General features: G+C 41.5%; 1 protein-coding gene across 1 annotated transcript; it reads left to right on the top strand.

Annotated features, from left to right (window-relative positions):
- Window positions 1-7,275: 7,275 nt before the first annotated feature.
- luc7l3 (LUC7-like 3 pre-mRNA splicing factor) lies at window positions 7,276-13,048 on the top strand. The gene is made up of 11 exons (XM_050068555.1): window positions 7,276-7,506; window positions 8,033-8,099; window positions 8,180-8,219; window positions 8,310-8,454; window positions 8,678-8,752; window positions 8,924-9,028; window positions 9,294-9,455; window positions 9,751-10,154; window positions 10,271-10,479; window positions 10,577-10,794; window positions 12,386-13,048. The coding sequence occupies exons 1-10, from the start codon at window positions 7,408-7,410 to the stop codon at window positions 10,759-10,761; spliced, it is 1,491 nt and encodes a 496-aa protein (XP_049924512.1). The 5' UTR covers window positions 7,276-7,407; the 3' UTR covers window positions 10,762-10,794; window positions 12,386-13,048.
- The last annotated feature ends 1,481 nt before the right edge of the window (window positions 13,049-14,529 follow it).

Raw genomic sequence — 14,529 nt, 5'->3', positions numbered from 1 at the left:
GAGCGCAAATGTTAGTTCCCATCTGAATAAACTCAGTTACCTGACGCGTTTTGTTGCCGTTTAACTTTGTGTAAAATTATGTCACATTACCCAGACTCCAATTCCCGTTATTAATCAAATAACTGTGAGGAAATAAAAAGGTGGAGCCACTGTTATGAACACACACACGTGCTGCTGGGCTATCAGTAACAAGCAGTGGGTGTTAGTCCACATGTTGCATATAGAGTCACACAAATTATGGTGACTTCCTTCTAGACCACACTAAATATTGTTTTGCTTAATTATATATGCAGGCTCATAACTATAAACAGTGCAGGCAGTAAGGTTGCACTGGGGCCTGTGAAGTGGGGGGGCCCATAGAGAGACTGGACCCTCCAACACTGGGTGCATTTCGAATGGCATACTTATATTTCTTTTAACCTTTAGTAGGTGCTGCAGCTGCCCTTATAAAGTACATACTGTTGCATGCAGTACGCACACAATCGGGACTTTCTCATAACATCACGCACTGAACTTTGACCCTCTTGCTTTTTATCTGTTACCTTGGAGAGCTCTCCAGAGATGAAGATCAGCCCGGACTTTGTACCATGTGTAGTTTAACTTTAAAGTTATAAGGGTCATATAATTCTAACATATTACATTTCATTCATCCATTTTCCGTAACTGCTTATCCTGTTAGGGGTCATGGGGGGCTGAAGCCTATCCCAGCTGACACTGGGTGAGAGGCAGGGTACACCCTGGACAGGTCACCAGACTATCACAGGGCTGACACATAGAGACAGACAAACATTCACACTCACATTAACATCTACGGACAATTTAGAGTCACCAATTAACCTTCATGTCTTTGGACTGTGGGAGGAAGCTGGAGTACCTGGAGAAAACCCACGCTGTCACAGGGAGAACATGCAAACTCAAAGAAGAGTGTTCAAAGAAGACCTCTGAGTGAATTAAAACTGTGTCATTTGTAATATATGGGCTCGAAAAAGGAAAACCCAACCCCACCAAGTTTTTTTCTGTTATTTTGTTTTGTTTTTGTAAAATAGTCAGTAGCATCTAACACAAAATGATATGCTTATTCTACATATCCTATAAATAACTATTAAAATTATTAAATTAAATGAATAATTTCTTATTTTATGTGCGGTAAGAATGGGTTCACTTAAATTCCAGCAAATTCTAAAAGTAAACATCACTAGCCAGGTTCCAGACCATAGACCCCGCCCACTCAACTGAGTAGGCTTGCATCTCTGGTCTAGCCTGAGTGTCAGACTGAAGCTCCCAGAACCTTCAGTCTGACATGGCTTCCATTGAAGGCAATTTACAAGGGGGAGGGAATTTGATTTTTTCCCTAACCAATCAGTAGAAATCAACGACTCACCCAGAATCTGACGTCATTAGTATCCATGCCTCGGGGGTGCCGAAAACAAGCGAGCATTGCCCATTTAAAATGTCTCCGTCGTCGTGCAGGCCCAGCTGCATCGCCATTAAATCCAGTTTAGCAGCTTCCTTAATTTGGTCCTCCATTAACGCGAGTAGTGGCGAAATACCTCGATAGCATCGTTAATGTGGTCTGTAGGATCTGTAGCGGTCGCCATTGTTGCTATCCTCACCAGTTACCCACCGGCGTACAGCTTGACATCAGCGTGGCGCTGATTGGCTAATCGCTAGACCCCCGGCATTCATTGGTCTGTCCATCGTTTGGACGAGATAAATCGCAAATTCATTGAAGTATGCCAGACCAGTAATGCAAGCCTACTCAGTTGAGTGGGCGGGGTCTATGGTCTGGAACCAGGCTATCTCTGGTCTGGCATACTGCAATGGATTTGCGATTTATCTCGTCCAAAAGATGGAAGGACCAATGAACGCCGGGGGTGGGGGCGGGTCTAGCGATTAGCCAATCAGCGCCACGCTGATGTCAAGCTGTGTGCCTGTGGGTAACTGGTGAGGATAGCATTAATGGGGACCGCTACAGATCCTACAGACCACATTAACGATGCTATCGAGGTATTTCGCCACTACTCGCGTTAATGGAGGACCAAATAAAGGAAGCTGCTAAACTGGATTTAACGGCGATGCAGCTGGGCGTGCACGACGATGGAGACATTTTAAACGGGCAATGCTCACTTGTTTTCGGCACCCCCGAGGCATGGATACTAATGACGTCAGATTCTGGTTGAGTCGTTGATCTCTACTGATTGTTTAGGGAAAAATCAAATTCCCTCCCCCTTGTAAATCGCCTTCAATGCAGGCGATGTCAGACTGAAGGTTCTGGGAGCTTCAGTCTGACACTCAGGCTAAAACATCACATCATCTATAAAAAAGGTGAAGATGAGGAAAGGATGTCTTCTACAACAGGACAATGATCCGAAACACCTCGAAATCTCCAACGGACTACCTCAAGAGGTGCAGGCTGAGGGTTTTGCGATGGCCCTCACAGTCCCCCGATCTAAACATAATTGAAAATCTGTAGATAGACCTCAAAAGAGCAGTGCATGCAAGATGGCCCAAGAATCCCCAAAACAAGAATTGAAGGCTCGACGCTTGCAACAAAAAATAATTCAGAAGCTGCGATACTTGCCACAGGGGGCGCTAACACGCACTGACCATGCAGGGTGCCCAGAATTTTGCTACGGGCCCTTTTACTTATTGTTATTTTGAAACTGTAAAAGACTGAAATTTAGAAAAAAATGATGCTTAAAATATTGAAGAAATGTGTTATCTGTTTGGCTATACACAGGAAACAAAATTTTGACCAGGGGTGCCCAAACTTTTGCATGCAACTGTACTGCCATTTTCTTTTAATACTTTTAAAGTACAGTGTCCAGACTGAAGCAAGAAATGAGGTGAAAGAATCTGTCATGAAATTTTTATCCCTCTGTCTCTCCATTTTACCCAAAATGTAATTTACCCAAAATGTAAATCAGCAGAGGGCACCCTCACCTCTTTTGGTCTTGCCCTAAGTTAAACAAGTTCTGGTCAGACATTTTTAAGTGCTTCTCAGAAGTATACACCTGTGACATCACACCAGACCCACGCACTGCCTATTTATTAGCTCTATCCCACTTGCAGCAAAAGACAATACAATATGGCATGGTTGTGGCAAAAAGGAATATTTTAACTCTTTGGAAATCTGAGGATGTGCCTTCTTTTAAGACCTGGTTGGCAGAAATCACTAAGTTGTTACACATAGAGAGAGTTAGATACAGTGTTTCTCTCAGCTCTGTAATCTCTGATAAAACATGGCAACCATTCATGTCCTATTTACTGAAAATGGCCGAAAGTGTTTGCATGTATGTGTATGTATACTTGTTCATTAATGGGTTGGACAAACAACATTTACAAACTCTTGAGGATGACAAATAATAATAATATGTCTACCTTGACATCTGAGGCTGTGGATCAACATCAGGACTCTGCGGTGGAGTAACCTGGTGCTCTATCACTTGCTTTCTCTCTCTGCTCTGGCGCTGGGCTCTTCTCCAATATGCTCGCTTCCTCCTCTTCTCCCTCTCACTTAAATCTTTAATCGTCTTCACCTTCCCTAGCTTTTTATTCTCATGCCATGTCTCTCTGTTTTTCTGTAAATACGCAGCCCTTCTCTCAGGATCAGCATTTCGACGAGCCCTGTACTGGCGCTGTTTCTCAGCTGCAGATAACTTCATCTCCCTAAAACACAAATAATTTGTTTAATATTATGTAGGCCTAATGATCATTTAAAACCACTGAATCATATCAAAATCATGCATATTCCATGAAATCATTACACTATGAACTGTTTAGATAGACTAGGTTAATCTCTTCTAATTTGAATCATGTTTTAGGCAATTACTATGTAATTACAATGTAATTTATGTGTAATAAGCATAGTTAATATATGTTTTTTTAATCAAGAACACTCAATATATGCATGAATTATGACAACTAACTGCCAACATTGTCAACAGTAGCCATGTTTCCATCAGCCTGATTAGATGCGCATCTAGAAGTCTCACATCGGAAAATTATGATGGAAACGCCAAAATTCGAATTAAAATCCCGATTCGCACAAACTAAAATACGCTCGCTTTAGCCAGGTTTTGGTTGATTTGAAAAAATGCTGATTCCCAAAACGGGGGATGGAAACAGTTATGTTCGAATTAAAGGGAAATTTCGGTTTATATCAACCTGTCTCCTATCATCCTAAATTTGTTTCAAGTGACTAGTGACATAAAAATAATAGTTAGCATGTTAGCCGTTAGCCTAGATACAGACAGGGCTCATAGTAGCGTCAGACCTGATAAAACGTAAGTGAACGGGCATACTTCAAGTGCAAAGTTAAGGCCCGAACATACTCGGGCGTAGTATTAGCGGAGCGGACTTCACGAGGAATGTCCGTGGTCATTCGGGCTTTCATAGTCGAGCGCACTTCTGTGTTGTAGTTTCCTGTAAAAATGTCCGTGTGAAAAATACATGCCGAGCAGTCACTGGTGCGCGGAGCGGAGTCCGCGCGGTCGTAAAATCTGAGCTTTGCGCGCACAGGGCTTGCAGACGTCCGCTTTGAGTCCGCGCGGACCTCTGCGGAGTCCGTTCCGCGTACGTTCCACCCGAGTATGTTCGGGCCTTTAGTCCACTAAACAAGCTTCTTTTTTTTTCACAAAGATCGCCTCATTTCGTTAGGATAAATGTCAGAGAACATATAGAAAACGACATGTAAACGTGTTGTCTTACCTTACCGGTGTGGTGCCATGTCCGCGCTTTGGAAAGCAGAGCTAGATGGTATACAAACATGGCACCACACCGGTAAGGTAAGACAACACATTAACATATCGCTTTCTATATGTTCTCTGACATTTATCCTAACGATATGAGGTGGTCTTTGTGGAAAAAAAGCTTGTTTAGTGGACTAACTTTGCACTTGAAGTATGCCCGTTCACTTACGTTTTAACAGGTCTGACGCTACTATGCGCCCCGGCTGTATCTAGGCTAACGGCTAACATGCTAACTATTATTTTTATGTCACTAGTGACTTGAAACAAATTTAGGACGATAGGAGACAGGTTGAAATAAACCGAAATTTCCCTTTAAGTCTGACGTAGCGCACTTCTCTCCATGGTGATATCCACACTCTGGGTTGGGAAGGCGGTAATGCATTTACAAGCTGGTTGCCAACCGCCAGAAAACGTAGAAGAAGAAGAATGCGAGACTTGTTTTGTTTCCGGTTCTGCGGAAAACTCGCAGTTCGTAGTTTTCACCAAAGTCCGTACATTTAATGGAAACACACAGGATTCGTATTTCTTTTAATGCGCATTTCCCAATGATTCAAATCACTTTTGGATGGAAACATAGCTTGTGTTAAGCCCTGTCAACTGTGTTACAGTTGATGGGTAACACAGTTGACATTTCGGCCATTTTAGGGCCTTCTGCTAACTGCTAACGTTGGACCTTGCCCTTCATCAACTCATATTTTTGTACACTTTCTCTACATATTTGTAAAAATAATATCTAAACCAAGTTCACAAGAATATGTTAATAACACAGCTGACAGTCAATTAATCTACTCTATCAGTAAACAATAGTATTGATGAAATATTGAAGAGAGGGAATAGAAACTTACCACACTGTCTTTAAAATTCCCTCAAAAAGGAAGTGACATCATTGTGATGTTGAGCATGTGACTTTGGAGCAAACCATTGCTGTTTCATAGGGTTTTTTTTCAATGACTAACACAGTTGACAGAGATTTCTTGGACACACACAAAATTGATGTTTTAATGTACATGAATGATCCAGGTAGTTTTTTTGTCATGTTCATGTTCTAATGATCATTTTAAACAAATAATGATTAAAGTTATATACAAAAATGTGTATTTTAGTGTTACTACTTTACTATGTTAAACAGAGGGGGTGGCTTACGACACTACTTATCCCCCACCTACAATGCAGTCTTGGGATCTCTCCCCAGACGACTTCACACCCATTCACCCCTGGTCCCACCTGACCCTAACAACTCACATGGTGGCCAGGTGGGTCAACGACTCACATTGTGACCTTAACGACTCTGAACCTTAGAGCTCATGAGACCCCTACGACTCTGCAAGGGTTCCCAACCACACAGGATTTATAGCCTGCAACTTTGTACAAGTTATTTAGAACTGAAGAAGCTTCTTGGATGAGAGGCGAAACGTCTTAAAGAAACGCAAGCAAGTCCGGGTGCCAACGATCTTCACCGACATGTTACTTGGAAGAGCAAAACCTGACATTCAGCAAATTGGACAGCACAGAAACAGCAAATTCCAGTATAGCATACGCATTTTCTGCTATAGGATGGGACCTGTTGAAATATTTGTATTACATTAAAGAGAACTGTGCCACAATATAAATTAATCATTGCTTGAAGTGAATATTTTATAAAATTTGATAAATATAACCCATGGACATGAAATGTGCCCCTAATTATAGAAAGACTCACTTGTACTATGTATATGTACAGACATTCATTCTGTAGTTGGTGCTGAACTTCTTGCTGGTCTAGCCTCGCGTTTCTATTCACTCAGAATTTTGTCTGGATTCTGGTTCCGGTCTAGAGAGCGGATGCGGAATTCACCAAATTCACCAAAGTAAAAGTGTTCACCAAAGTAAAACACACGCACCATCGATTTGGGGTGATGAGAGGTGTAAGAAAATCGATTAACTTAATGGCTTGGGCTTTTCTTGTAAATTATATTCTTTAAATTAAAGTTTCACCGCGTTTTTATTAGCTTGGTGCTTTTATTTTGACGGAAAGGCGCATCCATCGAATTCCGCATCCTGTCTCACTCGCCCTGGTTCCGGATCCTTACCAAAACGGCCACTAAGGGCCCCAGACTATGCTGGTCGTACTACCTATACGCTATGAGCTTTTTGTGTGTGTGTTTGTTTTTGTTGTCTTTTTGTACTGTTCATTTCTGAGGGTGGGGGGAGGGGGAAATAATGATAACATTAATGTTATACACTCAGGGTGCGCCCTCCAGTGGCCACAGTATGGGACCGGAACAATTAAAAAGAATGTAACAGTTGGTCAAATATTTCTGCTAATAAGATTTATTTATTTGTTTATGATATTATTGTTTATTCTGAGTTGTTCCGAACATATGAGTGCATACTTTAAAATTACTGAGCTGAATCATGGATGTATTACTACACAATAATTACACACATACTGACACATCAACGCTCACAGACTCACAGCATATGGTCAACATGTACTTCCGGTTCAGAGGCCGATGGCGCTGCTGCCGGACTGGCTGTGGTTGAACCATAAACGGGCGGTGTTGTCACAGCGTCTGCCATTTTGATTAGAAGAACCTTGCGCGCAATAGATGGTGTCAGCTGGCTCTACAGGAGATATCGTAGTATTTTTAATCAGCGCTACATTCTTGTAGGCAAAATGCTCTCAGCAGCCCAGTTACTCGACGAGTTAATGGGCCGAGATAGAAACTTGGCCCCGGACGAGAAGCGGTCCAACGTACGCTGGGACGACGAGAGCGTAAGTTAGCATTGTAGCTAACGTTAGCCTAGCCACGTACCGTTAGCTAGCTAAGATACCGTTGGTTAAAGTTTTTGGAATGTAGGAGTTAGCTAAAATAAACCTTCTATCATTAGTGTAGACTTTAATGATAACGCACCATATTGGTTGTGTTCGTGCTAATTTTGAGTGTTGTTTATTAGTAAAATTAGCACACGAGGGTGCTAATGCTAATGGTACTACATTGGCTCACAATGCGGCTGTAGACGTTGTGGATTACAGTGTTGCCCTGCAGCTAGCATTAGCTTTGAGTGAGAGTTATTGTTTACCTAATCGTTAGAGCCACATCATGCTTTGCTGTGTGCATTTAATTGGTGATATGAGACATAAGAAAGTACATGTTGGTGTTAAATCCATTAAAGGACTGACTTGTGGCTCATTTGTTCCCAGTTAACATAAGCTAAACGTAACTCAAACTCTAGCGCAGAGATTTTAAGCATAATACTATGAGATATGATGCTAATTAAAGTCTCTCTTGATTACAAAGGTCTGTCGATATTATCTGTGTGGCTTCTGTCCAGCTGAGCTGTTCACAAACACCCGCTCTGACTTGGGTAAGTCAATGATTTGTAAATGAGTAAAAATACTTTAATATGTTTTCATACAGCAGTAATTACTTTGCAATCTCTTTCAGGCCCTTGTGAGAAAATCCATGATGAAAATCTTAGAATAACGTAAGTTCTGATTCTGTTTCATAACATTATTTCTGCTTGTCATGATATTTTTTTACCTAATAATAAACTGCTTCATCTCACTGTGTTCAGGTATGAGAAAAGCTCCCGGTTCATGAAGGAGGGTTACGAGCGAGACTTCCTGCGGTATTTGCAGTCGCTCCTGGCAGAGGTGGAACGGAGGATTCGCAGAGGGCATGCCCGGCTGGCACTTTCCCAGGCTCAGCAGAATGCAGGGGTTGGTGCTTTTGGTTTTGGCACATTGTTCTGTAACTCATGCACATTGCTTTATTGCTTCTAAGAGCGTTTATGTAGCTTCAGTTGTCAAATAAACTGAGGCACTATATACTCACAGTGTCCTTAGTACATCCTTCTGTCATTTTATATTGCTATGGAAACTATGTCCCCAGAAACAAATGACGTGTGTTTCTGCCTGAGATACATTGTGTTTATTTCTTTAGGGTCCTGGTCCATCAGGGAAGAATGAGGAGAAGGTCCAGGTTCTAACAGAGAAGATTGAAGACCTAGTTGTACAGGTTTGTAAAACCAACAAAAGTATCAACATGGAAAAGATAATTTCTTATCCTTGCATACTTGAATGAAATGACCTCATAAGACATCCTTGTTCTCATCTGCTTGTCAGTGTTTTGACACTGCATCGTGATGAAACAGCTGATCTGACTCGTCTCTCTTTTGCTTTCACCCAGATTGAGGAACTGGGGTCGGAGGGCAGAGTGGAGGAGGCCCAGGGAATGATGAAGCTGGTGGAGCAGCTGAAGGAGGAGAGGGAGCTGCTCAGCTCCACCCCCTCGGTGAGTCAGCTAACTCCAGGCCAATCGGCCCACAGACACTGCTCAGGATAGCAGGCGCTGCTCATGTAATGCTCTCTGATGGCAAACATGTTTTTGTTTTTTACACAATTGATCAAAGTCAAACTAAGCTTGGTCTGAAGATTATTCCACCAGTTCCACTGACAGTCATCATGCCTAGCTAAAAGTCATTCCTCACTCTAAGCAAAGTAGAAGTATGTTGCTTATTACATTGTTTAATGATGTAATGCATGTACCTTTCATTCAGACCATCGAGAGCTTTGCAGCCCAGGAGAAACAGATGGAGGTGTGTGAGGTGTGTGGGGCCTTCCTCATCGTGGGTGACGCACAGTCCAGGGTGGACGACCACTTGATGGGCAAGCAACACATGGGCTACGCCAAGATCAAATCCACTGTAGAGGAGCTCAAGGTAACAGGATTATATATATGTATATATATATATATTTATAAAAGAAATGCACATCCCAATGCCAAAGAAACATCTGGCAAATTAGAAAATCATTTTGTTTTTTAAGCAGTGGTGTGCAGACTTAATTATTTTCTACTATTACATAGTATTATTGACAGTGTTCCAAGTAAAGTATATTGTATATTGTTTGGTCTCCTACTTTTTTAATAAAGTAAAGGATCTTCTATGTTTGATTTTTGCTCTGGTTTGAAATATACTGATCAACTTGTAATAACACTTGCTTATTTACTCTCAGGAGAAACTACGTCGTCGCTCGGAGGAGCCCCAAGGTGAAAGCCCAGCGCTAAAGAGGGACAGAGAAGACCGTGAGCGTGAGAGGGAGGAAAGAGAGAAAAAGCGCAAAGAGGAGGAAGAGAAGGAGAAGGAGCGGGAGAAGGAGCGTGAAAAGGAGAGGGAGCGCGAGAGAGAACGGGAGCGTGAGAGGGAGAGAGACAGAGACAGAGAACGGGACAGAGATAGAGATAGAGATAGAGATAGGGACAGGGACAGGGACAGGGACAGGGACCGGAGATCACGGCGAAGCCACTCCAACAGCCGCCACTCCAGTCGCGCATCGGACAGGAAAAGGAGCCGATCCCGAGATCGCCGGAGGTCTCGGAGCAGAGACAAGGACAGAGAGAGGGAACGCAAACGCAGCAGGTAGGGTTGTTGAAAATCAAATATACTGCGAAAATAAGTATGTTCGCCACTGTGTTTGTTTTTATGTATCTTTCAATTGTCGTCTTAATAACTTACTCCCCTCTCTCTTTTTACAGGAGCCGGGACAGGGATAGGGAAAGGGACAGAGACAGGGACAGGAGGCGCAGCCGTGATCGCTCTGACAGAAAGCGTCGGTCCCGCAGTCGCGACAGGAGGAGGTCGCGCAGCTCAGAGCGCAAATCTCACCGCCATCGCAGCCGCAGCAAGGACAGGGACAGAGAGGAGAAGAGAGACAAGGATGGAGAGCGGTCATCAAAAGACAAAGGTGAGGTTACTCATTTGCCCTAACATTAAGTGCTGTGTTTTTTCCTCTCGAGTGTGCTCAGCTTTCTAATCGACAATGACGTGTTCTGTTTTCCCAGACCGTAAGGGGACGGAGGAAAGGAGCAGCTTTAAGAAAGACAAGCACTCTGACGGCGACGCAGCTGCCATCAAGGCTTCGTCCGAAGCGGAACCGATGGAGACTGAGGTGGCTGCCTCTGCCTCTCCTCTGCTTAACGGCCAGCAAGAGCTCCTCCATTCTGAAGGTGACACTCAGTCCAATTAAAACTGATCTGATAGGACCTCAGATCAGGCTCAGGTAAGTGCGTCCTCCTCCTCGCTACCCCCTGGCTCTCAACCCAACCCCTCCACCCTCCCACACCCCCACCTCTCCCATCTCCCTTACCCACCCTCTCACCCTGCCTCTCCCACCCTGTTTACATTCAGTTCAATGCCTATGATTTTGTCTTATGTACTATGTGCATATATCTTTATCCTGTTTTCGAATAGTGCATCATAAGTATGCACTGAAGATGAAGGACTAGGCCCGATGAATGAGAAGAAGGTAGAAATCATTCACACAAAGCCAAGAGGGAAAGGCCAGTGTAGCCCTGAGCAAACATGCCCGGAGGTACCCCTCGTTTTGTATCGGTTATTGATCCTTAAAGATGTATATTTGTCTTTGTGGACAAAATGGCAGAAAAAAATATTAACTAGTCCAATCAAATTTTCCTGCCTGTATTTACCTGTTTTTGTTTATTTTTGTTTTGTTTTTTTACTTTGAAGTAGGAAAATGTAGTTGTTTTGATTTGCTGAAATATTGCACTCCATATAGGAAGACATATCAGCCTCTGTACTTTCAGCTATCGTCAAAGGTGTATGTGGAAAAATAAGCCATTCATTTTGCCGTAATCATGACTCAAATGCCATGGATTTTGTTGTCCAGCTTACTGTGCCTGATAATGCCATGCAGTGTGTGTTTGGGGGGTGTCATAGCACCGGGGGCCTTACGTAACCAACTAACTGGAGGGTAGGGTTTATCAAATGAATTGCAGCTGACTTCCATACCTCACACAGCGTTGGTGTTGTGAGCGAGACCACATGAGAAAAGGGCAAATTAAAAATCATGGATACTCTCTGACTGTCAAACTGTGCAGGTACTCACCCCAGGTACTCCTTTCTCTACCCACATCCATTTTCTGAATGCTGTTGCCTGTCAGAAAAACAATTCTGTACTTCTCCAGAACTTGAACTTTGAAAGCTTGAATGTGTATATTTTTTTATTGGGTTTCTTTGTTTTTTCCTATTTGCTAACTTTGTCTGGGGAAAAGGTCACTTCATAGAAATGTCAGAAAGAGACATTTTTTAAATGCTGAGATGCACAGACGGCCTGCTTGATAGACCCTATGCCAACTGCTACAAATATGTATATTTTCCTGTTGCTAAGGACTAAAGTTTTGTTAGGATATAAGGATGCTGTTTGCATCCTTAATTGGTCATAGAATCTGATATAAAAAAATGTAAGCACACTTTTGCTTTGGCATAAGGAATATCAAACAGTTTTGTCACGGTTTTAAAAACATTAACATGGTGATTAAACCTTTTTTTAGATTAATCGTAAGTGCAAACGTCTGACCAAAATCATACAGTTAAAGATAAATGAGCAAATATTTACAAAATACAACATTCTGGCCAAATTCTACTATTGTGCTAGTCTATGGTTAGTATTTGTGCATTATTAGCAGTGTCTCTTGTTTATCATCTACACTTTCCTCTTTGGCTAAATTGAGGGATATATTTGAGTATTAACGTAGATGGTATTTTTGCTCAGGTAGCAGCAGCTGCTGCTACAAGCATGAGTCGTGGGACCTTTGCTAACATTGCATTTTGTGAACATTTTTGCTCAACAGGGGAAGCTGGGATATCTGGTGGAGGAAGAAGTGGAAGAGCGCACCCATCCTTTCCCTGAACCTGACACTACGCTGCTTAAAAACAAGGTGAACCACAAATGTGTAGTGGCTTATTTAAAAACATGAACATACATGTGTAAATGAGGAGAGAGGGGGAAAAATACATTTGATTTCCATGTTCCATCACCTGTCTTATCTTTTGGCTGGATGAGGGTAGTTGTGGTTCATCTGATGTATTTCTTGGTCTAGATGTCAGACAGGCATCACTCTGAAAACCAAACTTAGAGAAGTTCATTATGGGTTTTTGTGTTCTTACTTTGAGAATCTTTACACATCCTCCTTGTTTCTTGGCATTTAGTGAAAATTTAATAAAAAAAAATAAAAAAAACAGTGCTTGTGGTTTGTTTTGGTTTGTCAGGTTCCACTTCACTCCTTGACCTTTTTAAAAAGTCAGTTGAAAGCGAATGTAAAATGTTAGTCCCATGGCAGGGCGTGTCTCTTTTCTCCTCCACTTAGAGCTCACATTGATTGCTCTTGTCCTCTTACTGTAAAATATACTGATTTTAATTATGATCAAAAGATTTTGAAGACTGAAGATTTGTTTAATTTTGCTCTGCTTTTATTGTCCTTGTTGTCTCGATGAATAAAGAGTAAAAACTTGTCAATGTTGTGTTTTTATTTCCAACTATTGGGACTGTCTACCGGAACAAAAACCTCAGTGTAAATTTAATCTTAGCGAAAGTAGGTTAGGCAGTGAATGAAGACTGGGGATCACAAAGAAGACGATAAAGTGTCCTTTAGCAAGTTGAATAATAGCTAGACTTCTATGGGGTTTGCTGTTTTGAAGGTCATCCTGACTGTTAGTCTTCCTATAGAAGAAAGCATGCTTTAATAGTTCAACTACAAAGATCAAAGACGTGGAAACTTTGCTGAAAAAGCTGAATGTGAAGTGAAACGTATTAAGACCTGACCCTTTACTCAGTCAAGTTATCACAATAACTAAACCTGCTTGTGTGAACCATTTACAGCTATGTGTCTGTACAGTTAATGTGTATATTAGGACAACATTCACATAGTTGATTACTAGTGTTAAAAACAATTGCTTTGCTTAATGTATTTAGTTCCTAGGTCAGGGATAAGCAACCTGTGCCTCTGGAGCCACTAGTGGCTTTGTTAAAGAATTACATGAAAATAAATAACTACGTAACTTTTTTTGTCATTTTAATTGTCATTTATCATAAAGAAATTATCCCATTTTCCAGGGGTAAAAAAAAGTAACATTTCATCAGTTAAAATGTATGTCTACAGCCTGGTGCCTTTTCCTCAATAGCAGTGGCTACTCTTGAGTCTCTGTAACTAGCTATGGATTCCAAATTAAAGAAAGTTAAAGTCCTGGGGCCAGTTGTTCAAAGGTAATCTGATCGGATTTTGGTTATCGGATTGGATCAAATCTTGAAAATGGATTGTTCAAAAGGGAAAGAAGGATTCTGAAATCGGATTAGATCACGGAATCCAATCCTAGTTTTAATCTGGATCAAACCTTCAGTTTGTGTTGTTCTAAACGTTTCAGTAGGATTTGGATAACTTTGATCCAAAAAAACAGGATTATCTTGATCCCAACAGGGGGTAGGATTTCAAGGTGGATTTCAGGAAGAAAATGTAGTAAAACTTTAAAATTGGTCAAATAAATACATTTGTATAATGTAGTGTATATACTTTTATTTATATTTTGCACTTGATTTGTTTAACCGTTACAGTGATAAAGTAAATAAAGTAGACATAGGCTACCAAATAAGCCTTTCAGTATAGTAAAGTCAAAATAAAATAAAAATGATCTTGTGAAAACAATGAAACCGTGAAACAATCCCCCCAAACAGATTTCAATAACAAACAAAAATATATTAAATGTTTCTGTCATCACTGTATATTCATTTCAAAGAAACAATCATCAGAGATGAAACTGTCAAAAATAATGTGTAACAATTGCATCCCTGACTACACGTCCAGTCAGTCCCTCATTCTGACAGAACGCCAGAGGTTGGTCTGGTTCTTCAACAGGCTCAGGTGCATCATAAACACCATCACAGAGAGGGACATTGCACCTGGTAGCGATGTTGTGCAGGACAATACACGCAAGTATTATG

The sequence above is a fragment of the Epinephelus moara genome, chromosome 18 (assembly GCF_006386435.1).
Source record: "Epinephelus moara isolate mb chromosome 18, YSFRI_EMoa_1.0, whole genome shotgun sequence".
Classification (NCBI taxonomy): domain Eukaryota; kingdom Metazoa; phylum Chordata; class Actinopteri; order Perciformes; family Serranidae; genus Epinephelus; species Epinephelus moara.
Note: the sequence above shows the minus strand (reverse complement) of the source record. Positions and strands in the feature narration are given on the sequence as shown.

Coding starts and splice junctions, on each gene's coding strand:
- luc7l3 (XM_050068555.1), top strand. CDS start 7,408: ATGCTCTCAGCAGCCCAGTTACTCGACGAGTTAATGGGCCGAGATAGA. Junction 7,507..8,032: donor TACGCTGGGACGACGAGAGC/GTAAGTTAGCAT, acceptor TTGATTACAAAG/GTCTGTCGATATTATCTGTG. Junction 10,155..10,270: donor AGGGAACGCAAACGCAGCAG/GTAGGGTTGTTG, acceptor CTCTTTTTACAG/GAGCCGGGACAGGGATAGGG.